Genomic DNA, 23,066 nt, shown 5'->3' with positions numbered 1-23,066 from the left:
AACCTTGAATAAAAAATATTAAAAATCTTATTTTAAAATTTTAAATGCAAAATTAAAATAAAAAAATAAGTCTTGTGTAACTTTAAATTTACCCAACTTATATAAATCATAAATTCAAGTTCACTCTAACAGTATTTATAACTATAATTCTACTTAAATTTTATGTGATAATTTTTCATAATTAATTGAATTTAAATTAATTAAAAACTCCTAATAAATCATAAAAAATTCAAATACACTCCAACAGTATTTGGGTTTAACAATATTACAATTATTTTTAAAAGGTTAAAATATAAAATAAATGTATAAATTATACCGTTTTTTACGAATTTGTGCTAAACTATTTTTTGAATTATTCATGTGTCTAATATTACAAACGTTATCATTTTAAGTGTTTCGGTTATAATGACTGTATAAAATCCTATTAAATGATGCGTTTCATAATCTTAGAATTTTGAAATTTTTATTAAAAAAAAAAAACTTTTCTCCAATTCGCGTCCCACCCCCCACTCCCTCCCCTGCTTCTATGGACTCCTTTCCCTCTCCCTGCTGCAGCTCCAAACTTTCCATGGCCAAACGACCGATGAAACGACTGACCAAATAGTTAATTATCACAGTCGGTTAAATGATCAATTACCATGATTGACCAAAAGAATTTAAGGAATATTTGAGATTTTAGGGATTATAGATTGAAATGTAAGATTTGTAAATTTTGAGTTTTGAAATGATAGTAAGGGTTGTGATTGATAAGTGGGTGGTCGGTAATATGGGTAGAGCTATTAAAAAATACCTGTCTCGAATCACCCGACCCGCCAATCAAATAAAAAAATACAGGTATTTTTTAAAAAGAATTTCAAGTTTTGGCTCGGGCCCGGGAAACAAAGTTAAATTTTTTCGGATAGTCGGTTACATGAGTACCCAGTTATATTTATTTCTATATATAAATTACATATTTGATTATTAATAATTTTATATATTAAATTAAACTAATAAAATTTAAAAAAAAACTCCCACAGGAAAAAACTACTTTTAAATTATATGTTTTGTATGTTGAAGTATATAATTCGATCTTTTAAATTTTTGCATTTTTTTAAAATTAATAATTTGAAAATGATAAAAAATGATAGCCTATTACCCGAATTACGGGTACCCACAAAATTCATGTACCCGATTATCGGGTACCCGTAACATCTAGACTGAGACACGGGCCGGCCAATCAAGTACTCGAGGACTCGAGTATCAAGAATTTCGGATACCCGAAAACTGAGTACCCGAATTTGAACATCCCTACGTATGGATGGTTAGTGGTCTCCGATGAATGGGTGGCCGGAGATAATCGACAGTTAGAGTAAATGAGAGTAGAATAAGAGAATTTAAGAGTTTTTTTATTTTAGAAAAATTGGAGCTTTTTTGAAAATAAAATATTTTTAAGTTTTTTTTTAAAAAAATAAATTTTCAGAATTATCCAATTGTGAAACATGTCACTTAACGGATAATTTTAAAGGTAATTAGTATCGAGACACCTAAAATAATAATATTTGTAACATTAGACACATAAATAATTTGAAAAATAATTTAAGTACAGATTCGTTAAAAGTGATATAGTTGGGGTACTTATTTTATATTTAAGCATTTTTAAAATAATGAGTATGGTATAAGGTAATTGACATATGTACAGGCTGTAGTCCTGTAGAGATAGTTTACTCAAAGACAGAGATTTTGGATTTCATTGTCACTGTTCTTGCAAACTAGTATTTATTTACATAACCAAAGTCCTCATCCCCAACCGAACTAAAACACAGAGATCTAAAGCAAAACAAAAGCATCATTAGTCTTCCCAAACAGACAAATTAAGCATGAGGGATCCAACCATGGTGGGCGTCGACGGCAATGCCGCTGCTGGTGGTGTTGTTGATGGATCAGCTCTCCCTCCACCGTCGTCATCACCACCGCAAGCATTAATCGAGAGGCTCAAGGACTACGGCCAGGAACACGTTTTCGCCCTCTGGGACGAGCTTTCCCCTCAAGAACGCCTCCTACTTGTCGACGATATCCAGGTCAATGTTTTACCACGGTTCCGAGTATTCAATCTCGCTTCTGAATCTGGTAAGTTTTGGTTTCTTAATTAATTATTCAACTTTGGTTTGTGTTACTTCAGAGTTTGGATCTTTCGAGTACAGATCGGATCATTCGTTGCTCCCTTCGATCTCAAGGTATGTCTATATGTGTATAAATCCTCAGATTGCACTCTTTTTTTATCCCTTCGATTTCGTTTATATTTTTAATATGATTGTGTTTCTTGCGGGGGATTTTAGGACTGCCGGTGGCAGCAATAGAGCCAGTTCCCGAGAGTTGCGTGTCGTCTGTAGAGGAGAGAACGATGGAGGAACGGGAAAGGTGGTGGAAGATGGGATTGAAGGCCATATCGGAAGGTAAATTGGCTGTTGTGCTTCTCTCTGGTGGCCAGGTATATTATCTATGTCCATTTTTTTTCCTTTTGTAATTTAGATACATAGATTTATTACATATGTTAGCTGTCACTTATAACAACATACAACAGTTAATGTTGTGGGTCTTCATTTTGCTGCTTCTTGATCTGGTATTTCATGTCTCACCTAGAAAGATTTAATGATGCTGTTATCACTGGATCCTGGCCGATGAGTCTTTCTATCTCTGGCCATAATATTGGAATGATTTTACTTTAAAATGGTTCCCTCATTTGGCATTTTTTTATTAATGTAAAAAGCTGGGCCCATGGATTCTTAAAGTTTGGTATGATGTTGCTTTATTGGATGTCTAGTAATGATAATTAGTGATAAAGGTATGTTAAATTTAGGAATTCGATGCTTCAATATGTTTCTGCAAATAATAATTGTTTAGATAAAAAGATGCTTTACTAAATTCTCTAGTCTTTCATTTCAGAAAAAGGAATCTAAATCTGCTTTTTGAACAATAGACCCAAATTATCCAAATAAATAAATAAGATACCTTTGTCAAGTAACTCGAATATTTCCCATTTTTATGATTCTTTGTGTATATCCTTATGGTTGAAATGTGCTGCAGGGGACTCGGCTTGGAAGTTCAGATCCCAAGGGATGTTTCAGTGAGTACTTTTTACTCATTGCTGGCTTGTTTTTGAAATCTTATGCTGCATTCAAGCTTCTTCGGATGATACTTTTCACTTAATATTTGTTGTTGAACAGGACATGTTTAGGGAATGTCCTTTATGGAACTTAAAACAGTTAACCATGTTTAATGCTTTCCTATCTCACTTTTCTATTTTGCCAAACTCTCTGGATCTGAGATTATTGTTTAATTCTAAGCCATGCGATGAACTGATATAAAATTGAGGATGATAAGGTTCTTGAAAAGTGTCAAGTGTGATGGATGATTAATCAGACATTTTTGCAGGAAACATGTTTGTAAATTACAAAGCAAATGAGGATGTAATAATTTTTTTTTGGGTTCAAGATGTAATGAACCTGTTGGATAATTAATTACATATTGTTTGAACAGCTTTAGTTGTTTATTAGCCTGTATGTTATACTTGGAATTCCTTGTTTATATTTTTATTTTTGTATTTTGATTTTAGACATTGGACTTCCTTCTGGGAAGTCACTTTTTCAACTGCAAGCTGAGCGGATTTTGTGTGTTCAAAAACTAGCCGCACAAGCCAAGAATGAGGGTAAACTTTTCTGTCTGCTGTGCATGATTCTTTTATGCTTGTATGTTATCCTGTTAATTTCATATCTTCAAGTTCAGCAGGCTCAGTGACAATACACTGGTACATAATGACAAGCCCATTTACTGATGATGCAACACGCAAGTTCTTTGAGAATCATAAATACTTTGGTCTTGAAGCAGATCAAGTAAGATCATTTCTGATTCTCTGGTTTCCTCAAGGTTTATCTTTTGTTAATATTACTGACTTCAGTCTGGTCACATTTCAGGTTACCTTTTTCCAGCAAGGCACCAGACCTTGCATTTCAAAGGATGGAAGATATATCATGGAGACTCCATTCAAGGTGTAGTTCTTTTGTGGATGAGCTTGAATTTAGAGTGACATCCTTTTGGCTGAGTAAAGTTCAAGTCGCAATTATGGCTTAACTTAGGATTTGGTCCCTGAACTATACCCATTTTCCTGTTTGGTATCTAAACTCTATTTTGTCCCACTCCTGGTACCTAAACTATTATTCCTTCTCTGCTTACCCTTATGTTTAAGAAACAACTGAAAATGCCAGCCAATAAGTACGTGACGTGGTATATGACGTTATCCACGATTGGATAAGTAGTGGCGCATTGGTATTGACTAAAATTGTGATTTCTTTTAATGCTATTAACTTTTGGGATAAACTGAGATGGAATGAGAGTTTAGGTACCAAAGTGGCCAAAGAAGGTTTAGGTATTAAAGTGGGAAAACAGGTATAGTTCAGGGACTGAATCGTGAACAAAGCCTATAATTAACAATCTCAGCTGTACATATTGTCTTAGAAATTTCAGAGCATTTTTAGGAGGAGTCAGTCCTTAAACTGTTCAACTTGCAATATAACTGATTTGCATCAGATGCTAAGTAATACTATTATAACATCATACCTTCACTTTTGGGTTGAGTATTTTTGTAAATGGATGCTGGTTGCTGAAAAAAGGTCGAGTATAATTTACCTTTCTGTAAGTTTTAGGAGGTAAAGAGTTCCTTTGATTGTAATACATGAAGGTTTTTCATTTGGCTGACCGGTATAATTTTATTTCACAATTTGCTTCCTGTTCTAAGTAGCAAAAATTTTCAACTTTGGTGTTATTTGAGTAAATTTTTTAGCCAGGTAGCAAAGTCTCCAGATGGGAATGGAGGAGTATATTCAGGTATTTTAAGATTAATGCAGAAATAGGCAGTCTTTTCTTTTCAGCTGACTAGTAAAATGTCCTGGTTCCTTCTATTATATGAATATTTAATTGGATTCCTAATTTTTTGTTCAGCTCTGAAATCTTCAAGATTGTTCGAGGATATGGCCACGAGAGGGATTAAATATGTAGATTGCTATGGTGTTGATAATGCATTGGTAAGTTTTTTTCTGTTTTTCTTTGGTTAAAATTTTCCATGTTTCTTTTAAAGAGCCAGTGTCTGGGGTCTCTGATGCAGGTTCGTGTAGCTGACCCAACTTTCTTGGGATATTTCATTGATAAAGGTGCAGCTACTGCTGCTAAAGTCGTGCGAAAGGTAGTTAGTGTTCTCAATTTCCAAGTATATCTGAGAATTTCAGTTATATGAATTGCTTAATTCTTTTTTGACTATACTATTAATATTTGAGACTGGTATTAATAAGCTGGATTGCAACAGTTTGTAGCATTTGTTTGATCTCTGTGTTCTCTAAACTATATGTTAAATGATCTGCTTAACTTTTATTATTCTGTTAGTCACTTTAAATAGAGATCAAAATAATTAAATAAAATTCTATAGAACAAAAAATCTATTTTAAGAGTAACAAACGACTTCTAATGATAATAGAATTGCTTCTATTAGGAGTCCTACCTAGTTACCATAATAAAATATCTGCTTTTGTTAGAGATAAGAGTTTCATGTCCATAATAAAGAAAATGTTATTTTATTGTCAATTTAGTAAATTAATGAAAATAAAGGATATCTTTATTGGTTTAAAAATTTCTCCAAATTATATATATATTATACTTTATAGGTAGATTATAAACTTCAAATCTTTTTAAGGCTTTTATAATGTCTTAATATCTCCTAATAAATGGTTTACAGGCCTATCCCCAGGAAAAGGTTGGTGTTTTTGTAAGGCGTGGTAAAGGTGGGCCTCTCACTGTGGTTGAATACAGTGAACTAGATTCGTCACTGGCTTCTGCAATCAACCAGCAAACTGGACGCCTTCGTTTTTGCTGGAGTAATGTATACTATCTGTCACCAATTTTGATTTAATATTGATTCTTTCTTGCAAAATACATTACTTTTTGATTCAATATGCCTGCATCTTTGGGCTTTTTTATTGCTTTCATGTCAGATGTTTCAGTGTTAAGTTTGTAGGCTTAGTTGGGAGTAGGAGTTGGTACCTGTAAGAGTGCAAAACATTGTTGAAACTATTTCAAGAAAAAGAAGAAATTTGAAGGTCATGGAAACTTTGTGCTGCTTGTGAATCCATGTGAATAGGCTGCACAATTTGTCATAGACTTGATGATTTTTACTGATTTTTTATTTTATAGAAAATTGAGAAGCACTACTAACAGATAATACTTGAGAATATTCAAATTTTAAAACCAACCATGTTTTTTGATGGCAGTTTATTATCCATGTAAACCAGTAAACCACAGGTTTCAATTCGGATTTATCGTGTTGTCAAAAAATGTGAAATTGTAATACCTAGAATACATTTGCATTAATAAATGAATATAAATATTGTGATTATCTTATGCTATTATGGCTTTATGCTTTCCAGGTGTGCTTACACATGTTCACTTTGGACTTTCTCAGCCAAGTGGCAGATGGCCTCGAGAAAGACAGCATGTAAGTGATGTTTTCCTTTCCTTCAAGATGCATGTTTTGATCTGTTACGCCTTGAACATTGTTCTGTCAATTAGTGCTGTTTCTGAGATAATTGTGATATATTTGTCAAATGCAAAATCCATGAGCTGCTTCCTCCTCTCTGCGTGTTTCTCGTTGACCTGAAAACAAACATGATCAATGGGTGTTTGCTGTTTCCTTTACACTTACTTATCAAGCTGTGATGCGGTGAAGGATCAAGTAAACTTGTAGAAGATTTGACTGAGCTATGTTTTTCTGTCTTGAAGAGTATAGTATCTGACATCAGTTATATCTGTTGGTACCTACCTACCAATATAAATAGGATGCGTGTCACTGCTTGTTAAAACCTTCGCACTTATCCCTTAAGGGTGTTAATATTTATACATGTCTGACTGCAGTTACCATGTAGCGGAGAAAAAGATTCCGTGTTTACATGGGTATACAATGGGTTTGAAACTGGAGCAGTTCGTCTTTGATGCATTTCCATACGCACCTTCAACTGCTTTGTTTGAGGTGATCACTTCCCCTCGCTTCTATTTTCCTGCTCCAACTAATTTTTTTCCCTCATCTTCCCCGTCTGTTGAAAATGTAAACAAGGGATTAATTTACTCCGTATTTTTTTGTTTCCAAATTCACAGGTATTACGAGAGGAAGAGTTTGCACCAGTGAAAAATGCCAATGGTTCAAATTATGACACTCCAGAGAGTGCGAGGCTGCTGCTTCTGCGGCTACACTCGCGTTGGGTAGCCGCTGCCGGTGGCTTCTTGACTCATTCAGTGCCATTATATGCAACTGGTAATTCTCATGATTGACATTGCTGCATTAGCATTCATTTTTGTTTTTTTGGGGATTCCAAAGTTTTTGATGGTGTCTCGGTATGCTTTGACATCTTATATGAACCCAGGTGTGGAGGTGTCGCCGCTTTGTTCTTACGCTGGAGAAAACCTGGAGTCCATATGCCGTGGAAGAACATTTCACGCACCCTGTGAAATTGCATTTTAGATTTTGCTTTATCATGTATTTGATTTAGAATACAAGGTACATTGCATGGCATGGATAAGAGTGGATGGAGATGAAGACGTAGGAAATAAAGATATTTTTTGCAATATCTTTCGTCTAAGGCAACACGGATGGATAGATGAAACTCAAACCCCGTGACATTTCGGGCATGCTGTTGTATTCATATTTTGTTATACGCCACGTTAAAACATTTGTGATTGCGTTTATTAATGAGAGAATAAGTCCTACAACATGAAAATGACATTTTTTTACGATTGTCTGATATTAATATTTTGATACAAATTACAATACCCAAAAACAAATCATAACAGGAGACAATTGCGCTTGAAATTCAAATGAAATGACAATATTTGTTCAAGAATAGGGTGATACACCGAGAAGGGGCTCCATCCCAGCCAACTGATGGTGCAGAAACCTATAAACTGCCTCAGTTGTCGTAGAAGCTATGCGAACAACAACACCCATTCCCTGCAAAAAATAACGTTTCCTCAACTTTCACATGCATCAACATTTATTTACAAGATTTCAACATTTTGAGTAATACAAGCACGAGTTCAATGCAATAACACAGCTGATATTGTGTCAGCAAATACCTTAGGACCAAAGGCACTGCAGCATGCGATAAAAGCTGGCCTGATGGAAAAATTATCCGAGTTTGTTTTAGCACGACACCCCGTGTTGGTCGAAGGAATGTGTAATTGCTGAGACATCAGCCTCTTCACATTCTCTTGAACTTGGTCTTGAACAAACTTCAGCTTTGGGCTACAAATAAGTTACTTCTGTCACAAAATCCTTTCAGCATACATGAATTTAATACACCTTAGTAAAATAAAGGACATTGAAGTAACTACCCATAGATTATCATCATTGCTATGACTTGGTACTCGTGCATTCGTTCCGCTATATTCACAGGGCTACATTGTTCTAGCAATACCTATGATTTGAGAAGATAAAAAAGAAAGAACTTAAAAAGGAGGCAAAATCAACGAATGGAAGGGGAACACATTAAGAGGGCATCACAGAGAAAAAACATAAATTATCCACAGGGCACCATTTCTTAAATGCATTATAATCATTAACAGATTAACAGTATAACCAAGGGGAATAATGAGAATATTACAGTGTCGAGAAATACAGGTCGATTGCCTTCATCAAATATGTAGTTGGTGCTCCGATAAAGTTCGAAATCCCATTTCTCCCCACTTTCATGACGACCACTGGTAAACCAATCTACAACGACCAAACTTGAGTCAGACACCAACCTAAACACCTGTTTCTGAGAATATCTTGCGGTGGAAAAACATGTGACTGGATCCGGAATGACTACGAGTAGAGCACCACTACCAATTCTTGCCTACTGCACAGTAAAGCAAAGATTAGCCGTTTCCACTACAAGCATTCATCTAAACGAACTCAAAATGTTGAATCCTTCTCTAAAAACTTGTCACACGAATAAGATTTTAGTGTAAATTAGTGATTATTCATCAATCTCGGGTTTAGGGTTTAGGAAGGATAGTTACCTCCAAGAATTGCTCAGAACACTTGGATCCCAATGACTTGTAGACCTAAACCAGATCAGACGTGAAACTAATCAATTCAGTCAAAACCCAGTTTGTATATCGCAAAGACAAACGGATTAGAAGATAAAGATCAAACCTTTGTGGAGGATTGGGTAGTAAGAACAGAAGTGCAGCCATCTCCGATTGTAAATTCAACTGAAATAGAATCTCCCTAACATGGAACAATTATAAACATTCATCCCAACACAAAAAGAAACAAGAAAATGATACAAAGACTGATGATCGAGTTGTACCGAGACAATGCCACCGCCATAGGTGAGGGTGTAAATCCAGACAGCATCGGTTTCGGAAGGACCCACCTGAGGAATCAATCAATCAATCATCAGCTTCAGTAGAGAGGAATAAACAAAGACATTTAATCTTTTGTGATGTGAGAAAGGGAGAGAACCTTTCTGGGGAAAATGAGTTTAAGTGGATAATTTGAGAAGCTTCTTGTTACTGTTGACTTTCCCCTCACCTTCTCCACTACAACCTTTCCCTTCCCCATTCCTGCTTTCTTCTTACCTTTCCGTTTATTAATTCCCATTTATCATGAAATTGCAAACTCTGGGCTTTGTTAAACCCATAATCTTAGAAGGGCTGCTTTGTGTTCTTTTAATAAACTAATTTAAATCGAGTACGGTAGAGATTTTATACAAAGACAATTTTTATAACCTTTAATTATATCATTTGTATTGAGTTATACTAAAACATTTTTTGAAATATTTTATCATTATAAAATATTATTTCATTTGTTCTATTTCACTAATATTGTTTAAAAAAATTCATGAACCAATCAGAACACGTAATGTAATCTCTTAATTTTTATTTTTTTATCTAAATAAATAAAAAACTAACTAATAAATAAAATTATATAATATGTCAAAAATACCCCTCCTCCTCCTCCTCCTCCTTCACCTTCACCTTCACCGTCACCGTCCACCTTCCCATCCCCCAACACCAACACCCGTTTTTCCTTCTTTTCTATCAATCTTGCTCTTCAGTGGCTTAAGAAAAGGATAATCCCAGAAAATATAAAAAAATTCTCGCAAACCAAACACTGCTAAAGCTTTGATTTTTCGTATGGATATTTCCACTTAAACACCTTTCTCCAAAACCCAGAAACCCTTTCCGCCTATTCCTCTATTACGAGGGGTTTTGATTTAGAAAAATGCGATCTTGTTTTGAATCAAGATAACCATAGCTCTGCCATGGATGAAGGTGAAGAAGAATCTTTTGCTGATTTGATGCTTTGCGACTCTAATTCAAGGCTGATCTCATCTGGGTTTTCAAAATCTAATATCACGGGTAAGTAAAATTTCTTGATTTATTTTTCTTGTTAAGCTCGTAACAATTGAATTAATAATAGAACTTGTGAAAAAAGGAAATTAAAATTCATTTTCTAGGCATGTTTTCGAGTAAGTAAGGCTTTTGGTGATTCAATTATACATGGATTTTTTAAAATCTTTTTTAAGCATATAAAGGATTCAGGAAGTGTATTAGATAATACAAAAGGAAATAGAACAAATCTAACCCCAACGACAATCATTCATGTAAAAAGCATAAACCCCATTAATACAAACCATGCCATGATTTCTTCCTCAGTTAGCTTGTACGAAGGTGGATTGGGTGGAAAGAAGACGAACTTGGCAGCCATTGATGATGTCACCCCATCCATGTTTTCTTCCTCAGTTTACTCCCGAGCTTCGCAAAATTATTGGGGTTTTTGGACTGAAACATGGAATCAAAGGCAGACTAATAAAGATGCAATTTTTTTTATGTTGATGGAGTTAAATGAGTGATGGAGAGGGTAAAGAAAGTTGGGGAGTGATTAGGGTACAGAATGGAGAAGAGGAAAATAGACGGGCTGGTGTTGGGGAATGGGAGGGTGGACGGTCGTGGAGGAGGAGGGGTATTTTGGACATATTATATAATTTTATTTTTTTAATTGATATTTATTTATTTAGATAAAGAAAATTAAAATTAACGGGTGATGTGCCATGTTTTGATTGATCTGTGAGAATTTTTTAACGGTGTTAACGAAATGGGATAAACTAGATAATAATTTATAGTCAAGGGATAAAACGTTCTAAAAAATATTTTAGGAATAACTCGATATAAATATATAATTCAGAGGATAATGAGACATTTAAACCTAATTTAATTTAGTTTATTTATAAACGTGAAGATTCAAACATTTTATCTTATTTCAAAAACAATTTATATTTATTCTTTTTTAGATGATCATAAGTTAAGAATTCAAAATTTGGCTTTTATATATATGAATTTATCTGAAATTTAAAAGAATTTACATAAAAAATATTATATTTGTATAACTTAAAGATTCCAAGTTTAACATTTAAAGTTCAAACTTAATCGGATTTTTTAATTTATAACATATTTGCATTACTTTATTTTTATATATCATATGAAAAATCAACTTTACAATATAATATTAAAAGATAAGCATTAAAAAATATGTTAAATTGTTGACTAAACCTATGTTTGCTTTTATCAACTCCGGTGATCCATCAAGGTCAAAGGTGATAGCTCCGGCCAATATATATAACTTCAGATATCTCATTCTATTATTTTGGTGAACTAAAAGGAGCAGTACAAACCCAACGTTTATCAGTTGTTAAGCTTACAGCCATATAAATTGCACAACATTGCAGCATCCTCAAGTTGAATCCATGGAGTAATGCAAGTGCAAAATCATCAATGCTTAATGTGCCTCACATTTGTGAAAACCAACGAAACACTGTACTTGTTACAACAATAGACGGCATCCCCGTCTCTAATGCTCCCACCAGGCTCTGCAATGACTCCGATCCCTCTTTCACATGCTTCTTCCATTCCAAGCTATTAATACGAAACATATTCGTTAGCAAACAGGTTATGTAGGCCAAGCAATTGCACGCATTCACTTTTATACTCGTAACAACATAAAGGCGCAAAAACTTTTCGAGGTCGTAATTACCAAGCGGGAAGAATGCATCGCTAGCCAAAGCAGCTCCCTTGACCTCATCTCCTGCTTTCCTGAAAGCTATTCTCAAACTCTCGCGACGGTTTGGCTGCCTGCTTCCCATACCCAACATACAGTTGTCCTGCGAAATAATAATAATGTCCAAGGCTCAGTAAATTATCCCAGCTTTTTTCAAGAGGAAAAGGGGAAATAACAAACCTTGCTATTACAATAGCGTTGCTCTTGACATGCTTGGCACACAGCCATGCAAATTCTGCATCACGAAGCTCACTATCTTGTGGACTCTTCTCGGATACCACGTTGAACTGGATATCTTCAGGGGTCAAGTCATCTGAATCCTGGGCCGACTAACCAACCACCAACCTGTCGTAGTGAGAGCTTCCCTTTCTCGTTCTTTTTTGCTTCAAGGATTCTCAATGTTTTTGACTTTCAACGGAGGATATCAAGTCCCTTCTCTGTATACTTGGGAGCCACAACGATCTCATAAAACATCCGAGTTTCACCATCCGTTGGGCTCCGGAACTCTCTGATTTCCTTAGCAAGAGCCTAAATCCAAAACAGCGTAAAAAACGGTACCTTGTCTTGATTTTGAAGGTAGCATACGGATAAGATGATTTTCGACGTGTGATACAAAGACCTCACAGATGCATACAAGGATTCCAAAAAAAAAACTTATCAACTTGCCTCATCTACATCTATGTTGAAGGCTACAATTCCTCCACATGCACTCACTGGATCAGCTTTCACAGCAAGCCTGTAAGCCTCAAGGATGTCATCACGAGAAGCTACCCCACATGGATTTGTGTGTTTTACAATCACACTTGTAAGGTTCCTAAACTCAGAGACGCAATTCCAAGCAGCATAGGCATCCAAATAGTTATTATACGACATTTCCTGCACCAAGATAAAAAAGACAAGGCTATGTTAGGGAATAACACAGCTGGGAACTAAATCGGAAACGAATATAATCATAGCATTCCAATTTGCGAAGGATTTCATGTCCTTAACCACCAAAGCGAAAAGGACAGAAACAAAACAAGACACTCTTCGACATAAGCAACAATATAAATTCTACCCGTGTTTGCATGATAAGAACCAAATTGAAAAAAAAAATAGTAAGACCGACTGAAAAATCTAATATCCCGTAACTGAGTTTATCAGCAGAGCAAGCTGGATAAAAAAAATAGTAAAAGCAAATACTTTCTTGGAAAAGAAAACTATGAAGGAATGTGGAATGTAGTTAGTGTGCAAATGTATAAGCTGGTATGAAGTTAGGTGTAGTCAGTTAGTTAGTTGCTGAAGTTGTTAGGTTGTTGTAAGTAGTTATGGATCCTTGTATATAATGGTGTAAGTACTATGAATAACATAGAGCATATTACTCTTCAATGATCATTCATATCGTGCATCTAACGGTATCAATCGCCATAAGTCCTGGAGAGGTTGTTTCTGCTGCAAGAAGTTTCGGTGTTCATGGCTGCTGTTGATTCACAATCACTTTCGAACAGAATCAAGATGTTCACTAACAAAAAGATTAATGTTGTGCTTGATGAAACGAATTTCTTGCTTTGGAAGCAGCAAGTGCTTCTCACAGTAAGAAGTCACCGGCTTGAATGGTTGCTCACCGATGCGTTTAAGCCTCCACCAGAATGCCTGACTGCTGAAGATGGGACGATGGTTCCAAAAGAAGACTATGAAGACTTTATAGCTCAAGATAGTGCGTTAGCATCGTGGTTGCTCGATTATCAGTACGCATTTACTCTCGCAATTCGTTGGAGCAGAAACTGCATCTGCAGTTTGGAACACAGTATTACAGATCTTTGCCACTAGGTCGTCCACAGCTGTGATGAACCTTCACTGTAAACTACAGTCTCTCAAAAAAGGAGAAGAAAGCATGCGTGTCTACTTGTCTCGGGTTAAAGAAACCTGTGATGCCCTAGCATCCTGTGGCAGTTAAACGCATCCTGAGGTATTTGGTTGGCACACTTAACCATGGCCTGGCTATAACACCGTCCAGTGCTGGACTGAGTATTGTGGCCTTTGCGGATGCTAATTGGGGTGGGAATGCAGATGATCGAAGGTCTGTCTCAGGCAACTGTGTGTTTATTGGTGAGAATCTGGTTATGTGGAGCTCTAAGAAACAAAAGTCTGTTTCCAGATCCACTATGGAGGCCGAGTATAGGAGCGTGGTTGATGTTACTGCCGAGACAAAGTGGATAAGTGCTCTACTATCAGACATGGGAATGTTGCAACCTAAAATACCTATAGTGTGGTGTGATAATAATAGTGCAGTAGCCATTATTGCAAACCCAGTGTATCATGCTAAAACAAAACACGTTGAACTTGATGTTCATTTCATTAGAGAAAAAGTGGCTGCTAGACAGGTTTTGATTAATTATGTGCCTGCTAGTCATCAAGTTGCAGATGGCTTGACCAAGCCTTTGTCTGCAGCACAGTTTCAGATGTTTCGAGCAAAGGTTTGTGTTCAGTCGTTTCTTGGAGGAGAAGGCAAAAGTGGGGAGAATGTGGAATGTAGTTAGTGTGCAAATGTATAAGCTGGTATGAAGTTAGGTGTAGTCAGTTAGTTAGTTGCTGAAGTTGTTAGGTTGTTGTAAGTAGTTATGGATCACTTGTATATAATGGTGTAAGTACTATGAATAACTAACTAGAGCAGTATTACTCTTCAATGATCATTCATATCGTTCATCTAACAAGGAAAAACAGGCAAGATGATCCCTTAATTATCTACTGTTTTAACTTATTAACAAGCATAAGTAGGTTTAGAGCATAAAAAATAAGATTAAGAACTAAATCACCTTCCCATGGTGTTGAACAGCTGTTGCAATACCACCAGCATTGACCTCAGACAAACTCTTGTCAACATCAAATGCAGCCTTCTGATGAGGATTTTCACCATATCGAAGTGAATTTTTGAGGGATAATGGCACCGTAAAGTGGGGAGGGACTTTATCTTCCGACAAAAAAAGAACTATGTCAAACTAAATTTGTAACAATTATAGGTAGCACTTGATAGAAAAAGTTCAATGAGTTGTTGCATTGATTCTTTTGAAAAATATGAGATATTTTCTTTTTAGGCATAATGATAAAAAAACACCTCTAACGTTTGAAAATAGTGTCATTTTGACCCCTATCCTTTTTTCTGAAACACTTTGACCCCCAACGTTTCATTTGGGGTAAAATGCCCCCTAGTTGGATGGAAATCGTTAGTTGACCAATGGCCAACATTTTCTGCTGACGTGGACATGCCGCGTCTATTTGGGGTTAAATCCCATGTGGACATGCCATGTCAGCATTCAAATCCACGTCGACGTGCCACATCAGCATAAAGCGTTAACCATTATACAACTAACTGTTTACATCCAACCAGTGGAAATTTTGCCCCAAAAATGAAATGTTAGGGATCAAAGTGTTTAAAAAAAGGATAGGGGTCAAAATGACACTATTGTCAAACGTTAAGGGTGTTTTTTTGTCATTATGCCTTCTTTTTATGCAATAGTACACTTCGTTAGCTGAGACCTAAGCTTATGGTAGTTAAAGTAGCTTTCTTTTCTTCTAAACATTATTAAACGGCAACCATTTCAACTACGATTACCAAGTAGCTAAAGCATAAGAGAATACCTCCCGCAGTCTGTTTCTAGAGCCACTCTGAAACTGCAGAATCATAAGAAGCAACATGTTCAAAAGCTTTCCGGGCAAGCTTTCTCCGTAACTGTTGATCATCCTGCCCGCCTTTAAGGAATTCAAGGAGTGCAGGATAGTCTTGTGAGTCAACAACAACCAAGACATCTTGTGATTCTATTCAAGTAAATGTGTTATTTTGCAATCGAGAATAATTAAAACAAAGAATGTCCTATTGTATGTTAAGGAATGATAAATGGCCTTTAAGGAATTTTTTTAATAAGAAAGAGAGGCATCGTTAAAAACCCCTTCATAACCATCAAAATACCAAAGTATTTCAATGGACATTGAAAGGAGGAAAAGAGCGCCTCAAAAATTTATTAACAAAAAAAAAATACAAAGTACAACACACCAACAGGACCTCATACAAACCACCTTAACCAATTCCTATCTTGGCCTTTAAGGAATTCAAGGGATGATAAACGTGTTATTTTGAAATAGAAAATGATTGGATTATCCTTTATTACCAATGCAGTTCATTCAATTACATGTTTAGTTTGTTGTTTGAATAAATAGGTTGTATATAAGACTATCTACTAGAACATGAAGTTGCATAACAATAATTCCACAGCTAATACACAACTTGGGAAAATGTGTAATACCCTGAAACCCGGGTTAGTAGTTTGGGTCAACCCGAGACCCTTAAGTCAAGTCAATTAGACCTCCCAAGATAGTTGGACCAAGTTATATAGGTTTTGGACTTAAGGTAGGCCCAAGAGTTAAAGCTAAGAGAGAGTTTCAAAGTGAGTTAATAGGTGAAGGACCTAAAGTCTAGTTTACCCATTTGTTGAAGCTGAAAACTTTCCCCTCTTTTTATATCATTTTACATATCATTTTACATATCATTTTACATAACCAAACTCCCCATAATATCTCACCCACTCTTCTTCTTCTTCCTTCCATTAGTTTCCATTTCTTCTTTCTTTCAAGAGCCAAGTTTCAAGCATTTCAATATTAGATTTGTTTAGCCAAGGTAAGAATGTTTCTCTCAATCCTTCAAGCTTTGTTTCAAGCTCCATGTTTTAGAATTTGTTTTCAAAATAGGTTTTTAGGAGTTTGAAGGGAACCTAGAGATTTAAGCTTGTTTTGAGTAATATTAAGTATTGTAGAGTGGTTTTAACTTAGTTTCCAAGTCAAAAGACAAGTTAGTAACCTCTAGTTTTCATTAGAAATGAGTTATAGCTTGAGAGTAAGTTATGAAGCTTAGTGTTATATGTTAATGGTAGATTACATGATTTATGTTATAAGCATGATATAAAACATTATTTATGATCCTTGTAATCACATAAGACTTTAAAGAATGTTTGGGGACCTCACTAGGGTCTTTGAGATTGAGATATAGCATTTTCGTATGTGTTTTATGACTTCTTCAGGTAGAATAACGATACTATAGGGATAGTATCATTACTTGTTCTTCGATTTGGGCAAATCCGTGAGTTTCTGGGCAAAAGTATCGATACTCTTTCAAGAGTATCAAAACTTTGGGTCATAGTTTCGAAACTCCCAGAAAGTTTCGAAACTGGGCAGAACAGAATGTTTAAAAGTATTGGTACTTATATAAAGTATCGAAACTTTTGCAGGAGTATCGATATTCTTGGGCTAGTATTAACACTTTCAGTCTGTTTTAGCCAAAACGTTGCCCGAGAGGCCCTAGACCCATAGTATGACCATAAATGTGATCGAATAGGTGTAAAACACTAGAATAAGTGCTATAGAAGGTGTTTAAATTTGAATTAAAATGGATGAAATAGTTGTAGGGGTATCGATACTGCAGAGAGGGTATTGATACTATAAGGCCAGTATTGATACCAAAGGTATGGGTTGAGCTTTAAAGCACGAATAAGTATAGAGGCAAGCGGGGGGGTATCGATATTGTAAGGCCAATATCGATACCAAAGTTGAGAAGTGGGCTTTAAGTCAAGAGAAAGTATAGAGGTAAGTGAGGTTTCCCAAAAGCTTATAATTTCTCTTAAATAAGACTACAAGTGAGAACATTTATTAATGTTTAATCCAATTGTAGAAACGAGAATAAAGTATGATCAAATAAGACTAGCCTTGTTAAATGCTTGGGAAACGATCAGGACACCCAAATTCCTTTAGAAAAGATAGCAGAGTCGAAAGTATAGATTCAGTCCAGATATCCTTAGAGAGTGTGCAAGACATTTTAAGCTGATTAGTTTGGAAGCAAGATCCAACACTCAAGGAGTGGGTTAGTTGAGAGTGTGGTGTCCGATGCAGAAATTTCGGGAGCCACATTCTCGGCAGGTGTGTGAGCTTCGAGATGCAGAACCCTCAACCACACCATGATATCTACCATAGAATAGAGAGTGAATATATGAGTATACTCACTAAAGCAGAACAGAACAGACCAGTAGACCAGATAGCAGTAGACTTGATAGCTTGAGCATTTCAAATGGTAAACTTTTAGTATATTTTAGTTGTTAGTGTAGCGCTAAGCTAGTTAGCTCAGCCTTCGGATGTTAAGAGTACGTTTTAGTTGAGAAGCTTTAGAGAGACCGAGGTCCAGATCCAGTGCATAGTCCGTCACAAGTATCTTAAATGGCAAGTATATTCATGAATTCAGTTGTATTGAGTTATAAAGTCAGTCAAGAGTCAGTATGTAGATATTTGTATATTTTGATGGCTCTCAAATGTAAAGAGTCGTTTTATAGTACAAGAAAATAAGAATAAGTTGATTAACCACTTCGGTGGTTCCGTGTAGTACCTTAAATCGGTCGACTGTGTGTCGTACTGGTCTAGGGTGTTACAAAATTAACACACCAATCAAATAACATTTCGCTACTAACTTAACAGTTACCGTTGCAGCAGCTCTAATCATTGCAGGGCCACCAATATCAATATTCTCGATGTCATCACCAAATGCAATTCCTCCCGTTGAAGTAACTTTATCATAAAACGGGTACAAATTCACAACCACTACATCAAACATACCTGAATAAAAACAATTTTAGCTCAAAAGACGGGGAAAAAAGGGGAAAGTCTGATATCATACTTGGAAAAGAAGCACTTATCCATTAAGGAGTTCCATTTTTTCACGACGGGGTTAGAAGTTAGAACTCACTGATGCCATGCTTATTAAGCGCTTCCATGTGATGTTTTTGGTCTCTTCTAGCAAGAATACCACCAGGTATGTCGGGATGTAGTGTTTTGACACGACCATCCAGCTGTAAAAGGCACTTCAGTCAATCTCTAAACTCAAAGAGAAAAGAAAATAAGTAGGCCTTGACTTAAAGGTCAAGTAGCAAAAAAAAAAGCTTCCCAAATAATCAGTGAGGTCATCGTAATAACTCCCACTGATTCTTCTTTTATCCCCTTAAATAGTCATAGATGCCCTAACAAGGCCATGTAATATTAATGGAGGAAAGAAAAGATTTAAGTAGGATGGGACAACACAAAAATAAGAACCAAGGTTACCATTTCAGGAAAACAAGTTAGCTGCTCCACTTTGGTTACAGAGACACCAGCATTTTCCAAGGCAGATGCTGTTCCTCCGGTTGAAACAATTGTGTACCTATAGTTTCAAGTCCAAACCAATGCTTCAAAATGGTTGCTTTAAATTTCACATTAATACTGATAAGTAAGGTGAAAACGAGTCGAGCTCAAACATTGTTGAGCTCAACTCGATTTGAAAAATTTAAAGTTGAGCTAGACTCGTGAGTTTAAAATTTTCAAGTTCGACTCAAAACCGAAAATTGAAACTCGACTTGAATTCGAAAAAAACTTGGACCTCAAAATATTCTCAAATTTAACTTGATTGAAACTCTAACTTGAGCTCAGTTCAAGCTCATACTCAAGTTCAAACCTAAACTAAGTATACAAGAGCCTTATATTGTATTTAAAAAAGAAAAATAATTTAATTTAAAAATTTAATATATTATTTTTTCAAGTTGATAGCAAGCTTCTCAAGTAAGGTATCAAGTAGATGACTTCGTCTCATTAAGAATTCGAGTTGAGTTCAAGCTCAAGTTGAATCTATTCAAATATTAACTGAATTCTGACCGAGTCGAATTAGAGTAGATAGCGATCTGTCTCTTACCATTTTCTGCCGTATCGATAACATAGACCCAGCCAAGTCCTAAAAAATGGTTTTAAAGACTTGAATACGTAAATGATGTCGCATTCATGACATTTTGTTCAAGTATAATCCCCCATTTCCTCTGGCATTCTTCAATAGTCAATGTTAAAGGTTATATTTTTCCCTCCTTTTCTCTTCTAAAGAGAACAAGCAACTAAGGTCCATGATAAAAGATGAAATGAAGCATGCAGGTATCTAAAGAACAAAGGGGTTCATTTATTTACCCTAATTCTTGAAGGCCATTGGCAAGCAACGTCAAGTCTTTCTTGTCTGACAAAGATATTAGTGCTTGCTTATTGCCTGACAATGAGCATAAAAGCCGCCAAAAGACATTATTTTGTTGTCTTCTTTACCAGGAAAAATAAAAAGGGGTGAAGTGATAAAGAAAAATATTAGAAAAGCGAGCAGTACCGGAGGCAGAGGATTGAGGGTGGAGTTCAGAAGCAGCAAAGGTTTGAGAGTGCGACATGGCTTTGGTTGAAACAGCGTTGAATAAGCGTTGCGAGACAAAATGAAAGCGACCGCAGACAATGGAATTGAAAGTATTTCTTTGAAAAGCGCGGCGTACGGTGTTGGCGGCGTCGGCACTAGTAGCGATGGTAGCGGCTGAAGCAGCAGCTGTCCTCAACTTTGCTTAGGTTCTAGGCAAAAAATACCCATGTTTTAAGTCGTTACTGTGTTTGTTTCACATGTAAGATTATATGTGAAAAATGTAAGATTATCAGAAATAAGATTATTAGAAATGTTATATTTTATGTTTGATTGGTTTAGTAGAAATATAAGATTATCGTGTTTGGTTAAAGAAATAAAAGATTATTGAAATATATATTTAACCAAATTATCTTTATTATATGTTTATTTTTTAACAAGTTGAAAAATATTTATATATTTAAAAAAAAATTCATAAAATTTATATAATTTTTTTACAAAATTAAATATATAAAAAAGTTTAATGAAAGGGTAAAATTTTATTTTAACCTCGTGAACTTTATATAAAATTTTAATTATAGATTTTTTTTATAAATCTAAAATAGTTTAAGGATAAATTTGTAATTTAACCTTCGTAGAATTTTTATTATTCAATGACAGAATAATGATATTTTTGAAAGAAAAAAAAATTAAGGGCATTTTAGTATAAAACGCTGATAATCCAACAATACCTAAGGAAAGGAAGATAATAACATTCTCTAAAAAATCTACTATTAATAATCTTACATTATCGGGAATGAGATTCCCGACTAACCAAACGGGGGAATGTGAATTCGATTCATCTGGAAATCCTACATTCCCTCATCCAAACGTCCCCTCATAGTTGTATTTTTATTCTTTTTTGGTAACCTACACTAAAATGTTGATTTAATTAAGAGTAGGCTTTATTTTATGATAAAATATATAAATAGTTATAGAAAAATATTTTATTAATTTAGTAGGCTATTAAAAATTGAAAAATAATTTATTGTTTATATGTATAGTTTTATTGGTGAGTATTTCATTAATTTAAAGTTTAAAAGTATCATTCAATTTTATATCTTCTAAACCAGTCTTCTTTTTATTAAAATATTTATGATCTTTTGAGCAAGACGTTAACTTGTTGATTGGAATATAATATAATTTGATCTACAAATCATTTAAGCTATATACAAATCAAATTTTATTATATCCTAATAATCAAGTTAAAGTTTAGCTTAGACTGCCATCAATTTTTTAACATAAAAAAGATAAGCTTGGAACATATGAATAGTCAAGTAACTATTTCATAACTTTTAATAGTCGAGTGACTTAACAAAACAACAATTTACAGTCAAATGACCAATTTATAACTTTTAATAATCGAAAAATTCAAAAAAAAATAACATTCTATAATCAATGGACCATTTGTGCATTTTACTCTTTATTTTAATAATCCATCTTTTAATTTTATTATTACACCAATTAATTATTTTAAATGTCGTTAATCAAAACCTCATTAAATACATTTAACAAGGTGATAACTTGATAGTTAGAAAAGTTAGTATAATTACACATTTGGTATTCAACATTTACATATTCTATCAATTTACTTTTATTTTTTATTCAATTAAATAAATTGAACATGCAATTAGATGATAATGCGCGTCACTATCTCATTCAAACTCATTTAAGATATATTATTCTCTAATTAGATGATGACATATGTCATAATCTAAGGTTTATTACTCTCCAATTAGATGATGACATATGTTGATTATCTAAACTACATAAGAATTTAAAATTAAATTTAATTATCAAATTGGTTGAGATAAATTATTATGAGTTAGTATTAGGTTTGAAAATGGAAAAGCTCGTGTTTTTCCCCCTTAGTTTTTAGAAGAAAATGGAACATGGAGATTTAACTCCATCGACATCATCATCATTATTATTAATTTAGTATTATCATCATGGAATCGAGCACATGCGCATGTGGAAGAAACTGAAGATCCATTCCAAGAAACTGAAACCATACAAACAAGTACTCCCGACCCTTGTAAAAATATAGGGATCCAACTACCCTAGCTTGTCAAAATCATCAATATTACATAAAATCACGACCAAACTCAGGAATGCACACCGTTGCAGCAATAACTGTATATACCATCTCTTATGATGTTTGCAGGTTTTGTGGGCGCATATCCATTTTGGTTCACTTTCTTGTTCCCATTCTCACACTTCCCTTCAACTGCCTCTAATTCCACAAGCTGCAGCTATTAAGCCTAAGAACAAGGCAGATGGTTTTTCCGGGTCTCGATTTAAATTCGGGATGGAATTGAACACCGATGTAGTATGGATGATCAGGTAGTTCTACAATCTGTATCATAAAATGTGTCAAACGGTACCAATGAATAAATAAAAGTGGGAGACAGAGAGCAAAGAGTCGGCACCTCCATGCGCTGACCCGTTTCGTCCTTCCCGGTGAAAGACAGGCCGGCGTTTTCGAGTCGTGCTACCATTTCGGGGTTTACCTGCAAAATATGGACTTTAAGGTTGTGTACTTGTTTGCAGATCAAGCATAACCTATCTCAATGTCGCTTACCTCGTATCTATGCCTATGTCTCTCATCTATGAATCTTCTATCCCCATATCTACATTAATGCAAAATAAGAGGATTAGCTAATTATGAATGATTGAATGGTATCATTTGTAATGTACAGATATATG

At 35.0% G+C, this 23,066-nt stretch overlaps 2 protein-coding genes and 2 pseudogenes across 2 annotated transcripts; 1 reads left to right on the top strand and 3 right to left on the bottom strand.

Annotated features, from left to right (window-relative positions):
- Nucleotides 1-1,809: 1,809 nt before the first annotated feature.
- Nucleotides 1,810-7,733, top strand: LOC120209924 (UDP-N-acetylglucosamine diphosphorylase 1-like). Its single transcript, XM_039208806.1, has 15 exons — nt 1,810-2,057; nt 2,159-2,213; nt 2,316-2,467; nt 3,064-3,103; nt 3,593-3,685; nt 3,757-3,869; nt 3,951-4,025; nt 4,821-4,860; nt 4,975-5,057; nt 5,138-5,215; nt 5,762-5,905; nt 6,450-6,517; nt 6,934-7,048; nt 7,174-7,330; nt 7,440-7,733. The coding sequence occupies exons 1-15, from the start codon at nt 1,857-1,859 to the stop codon at nt 7,535-7,537; spliced, it is 1,512 nt and encodes a 503-aa protein (XP_039064737.1). The 5' UTR covers nt 1,810-1,856; the 3' UTR covers nt 7,538-7,733.
- Nucleotides 7,734-7,863: 130 nt separating this feature from the next.
- Nucleotides 7,864-9,754, bottom strand: LOC120209925 (urease accessory protein D-like). The gene is made up of 8 exons (XM_039208807.1): nt 9,524-9,754; nt 9,369-9,434; nt 9,212-9,286; nt 9,076-9,120; nt 8,676-8,909; nt 8,407-8,489; nt 8,149-8,317; nt 7,864-8,023 (listed from the first exon to the last, which is right to left on the bottom strand). The coding sequence occupies exons 1-8, from the start codon at nt 9,659-9,661 to the stop codon at nt 7,910-7,912; spliced, it is 924 nt and encodes a 307-aa protein (XP_039064738.1). The 5' UTR covers nt 9,662-9,754; the 3' UTR covers nt 7,864-7,909.
- A 2,078-nt stretch (nt 9,755-11,832) lies between these two features.
- Nucleotides 11,833-21,163, bottom strand: LOC120209929 (annotated as a pseudogene).
- Nucleotides 21,164-22,339: 1,176 nt separating this feature from the next.
- Nucleotides 22,340-22,990, bottom strand: LOC120209922 (annotated as a pseudogene).
- Nucleotides 22,991-23,066: the final 76 nt, after the last annotated feature.

Source organism: Hibiscus syriacus, unplaced genomic scaffold (genome assembly GCF_006381635.1).
Source record: "Hibiscus syriacus cultivar Baekdansim isolate YM2019G1 unplaced genomic scaffold, ASM638163v2 tig00020895_pilon, whole genome shotgun sequence".
Classification (NCBI taxonomy): domain Eukaryota; kingdom Viridiplantae; phylum Streptophyta; class Magnoliopsida; order Malvales; family Malvaceae; genus Hibiscus; species Hibiscus syriacus.
Note: the sequence above shows the minus strand (reverse complement) of the source record. Positions and strands in the feature narration are given on the sequence as shown.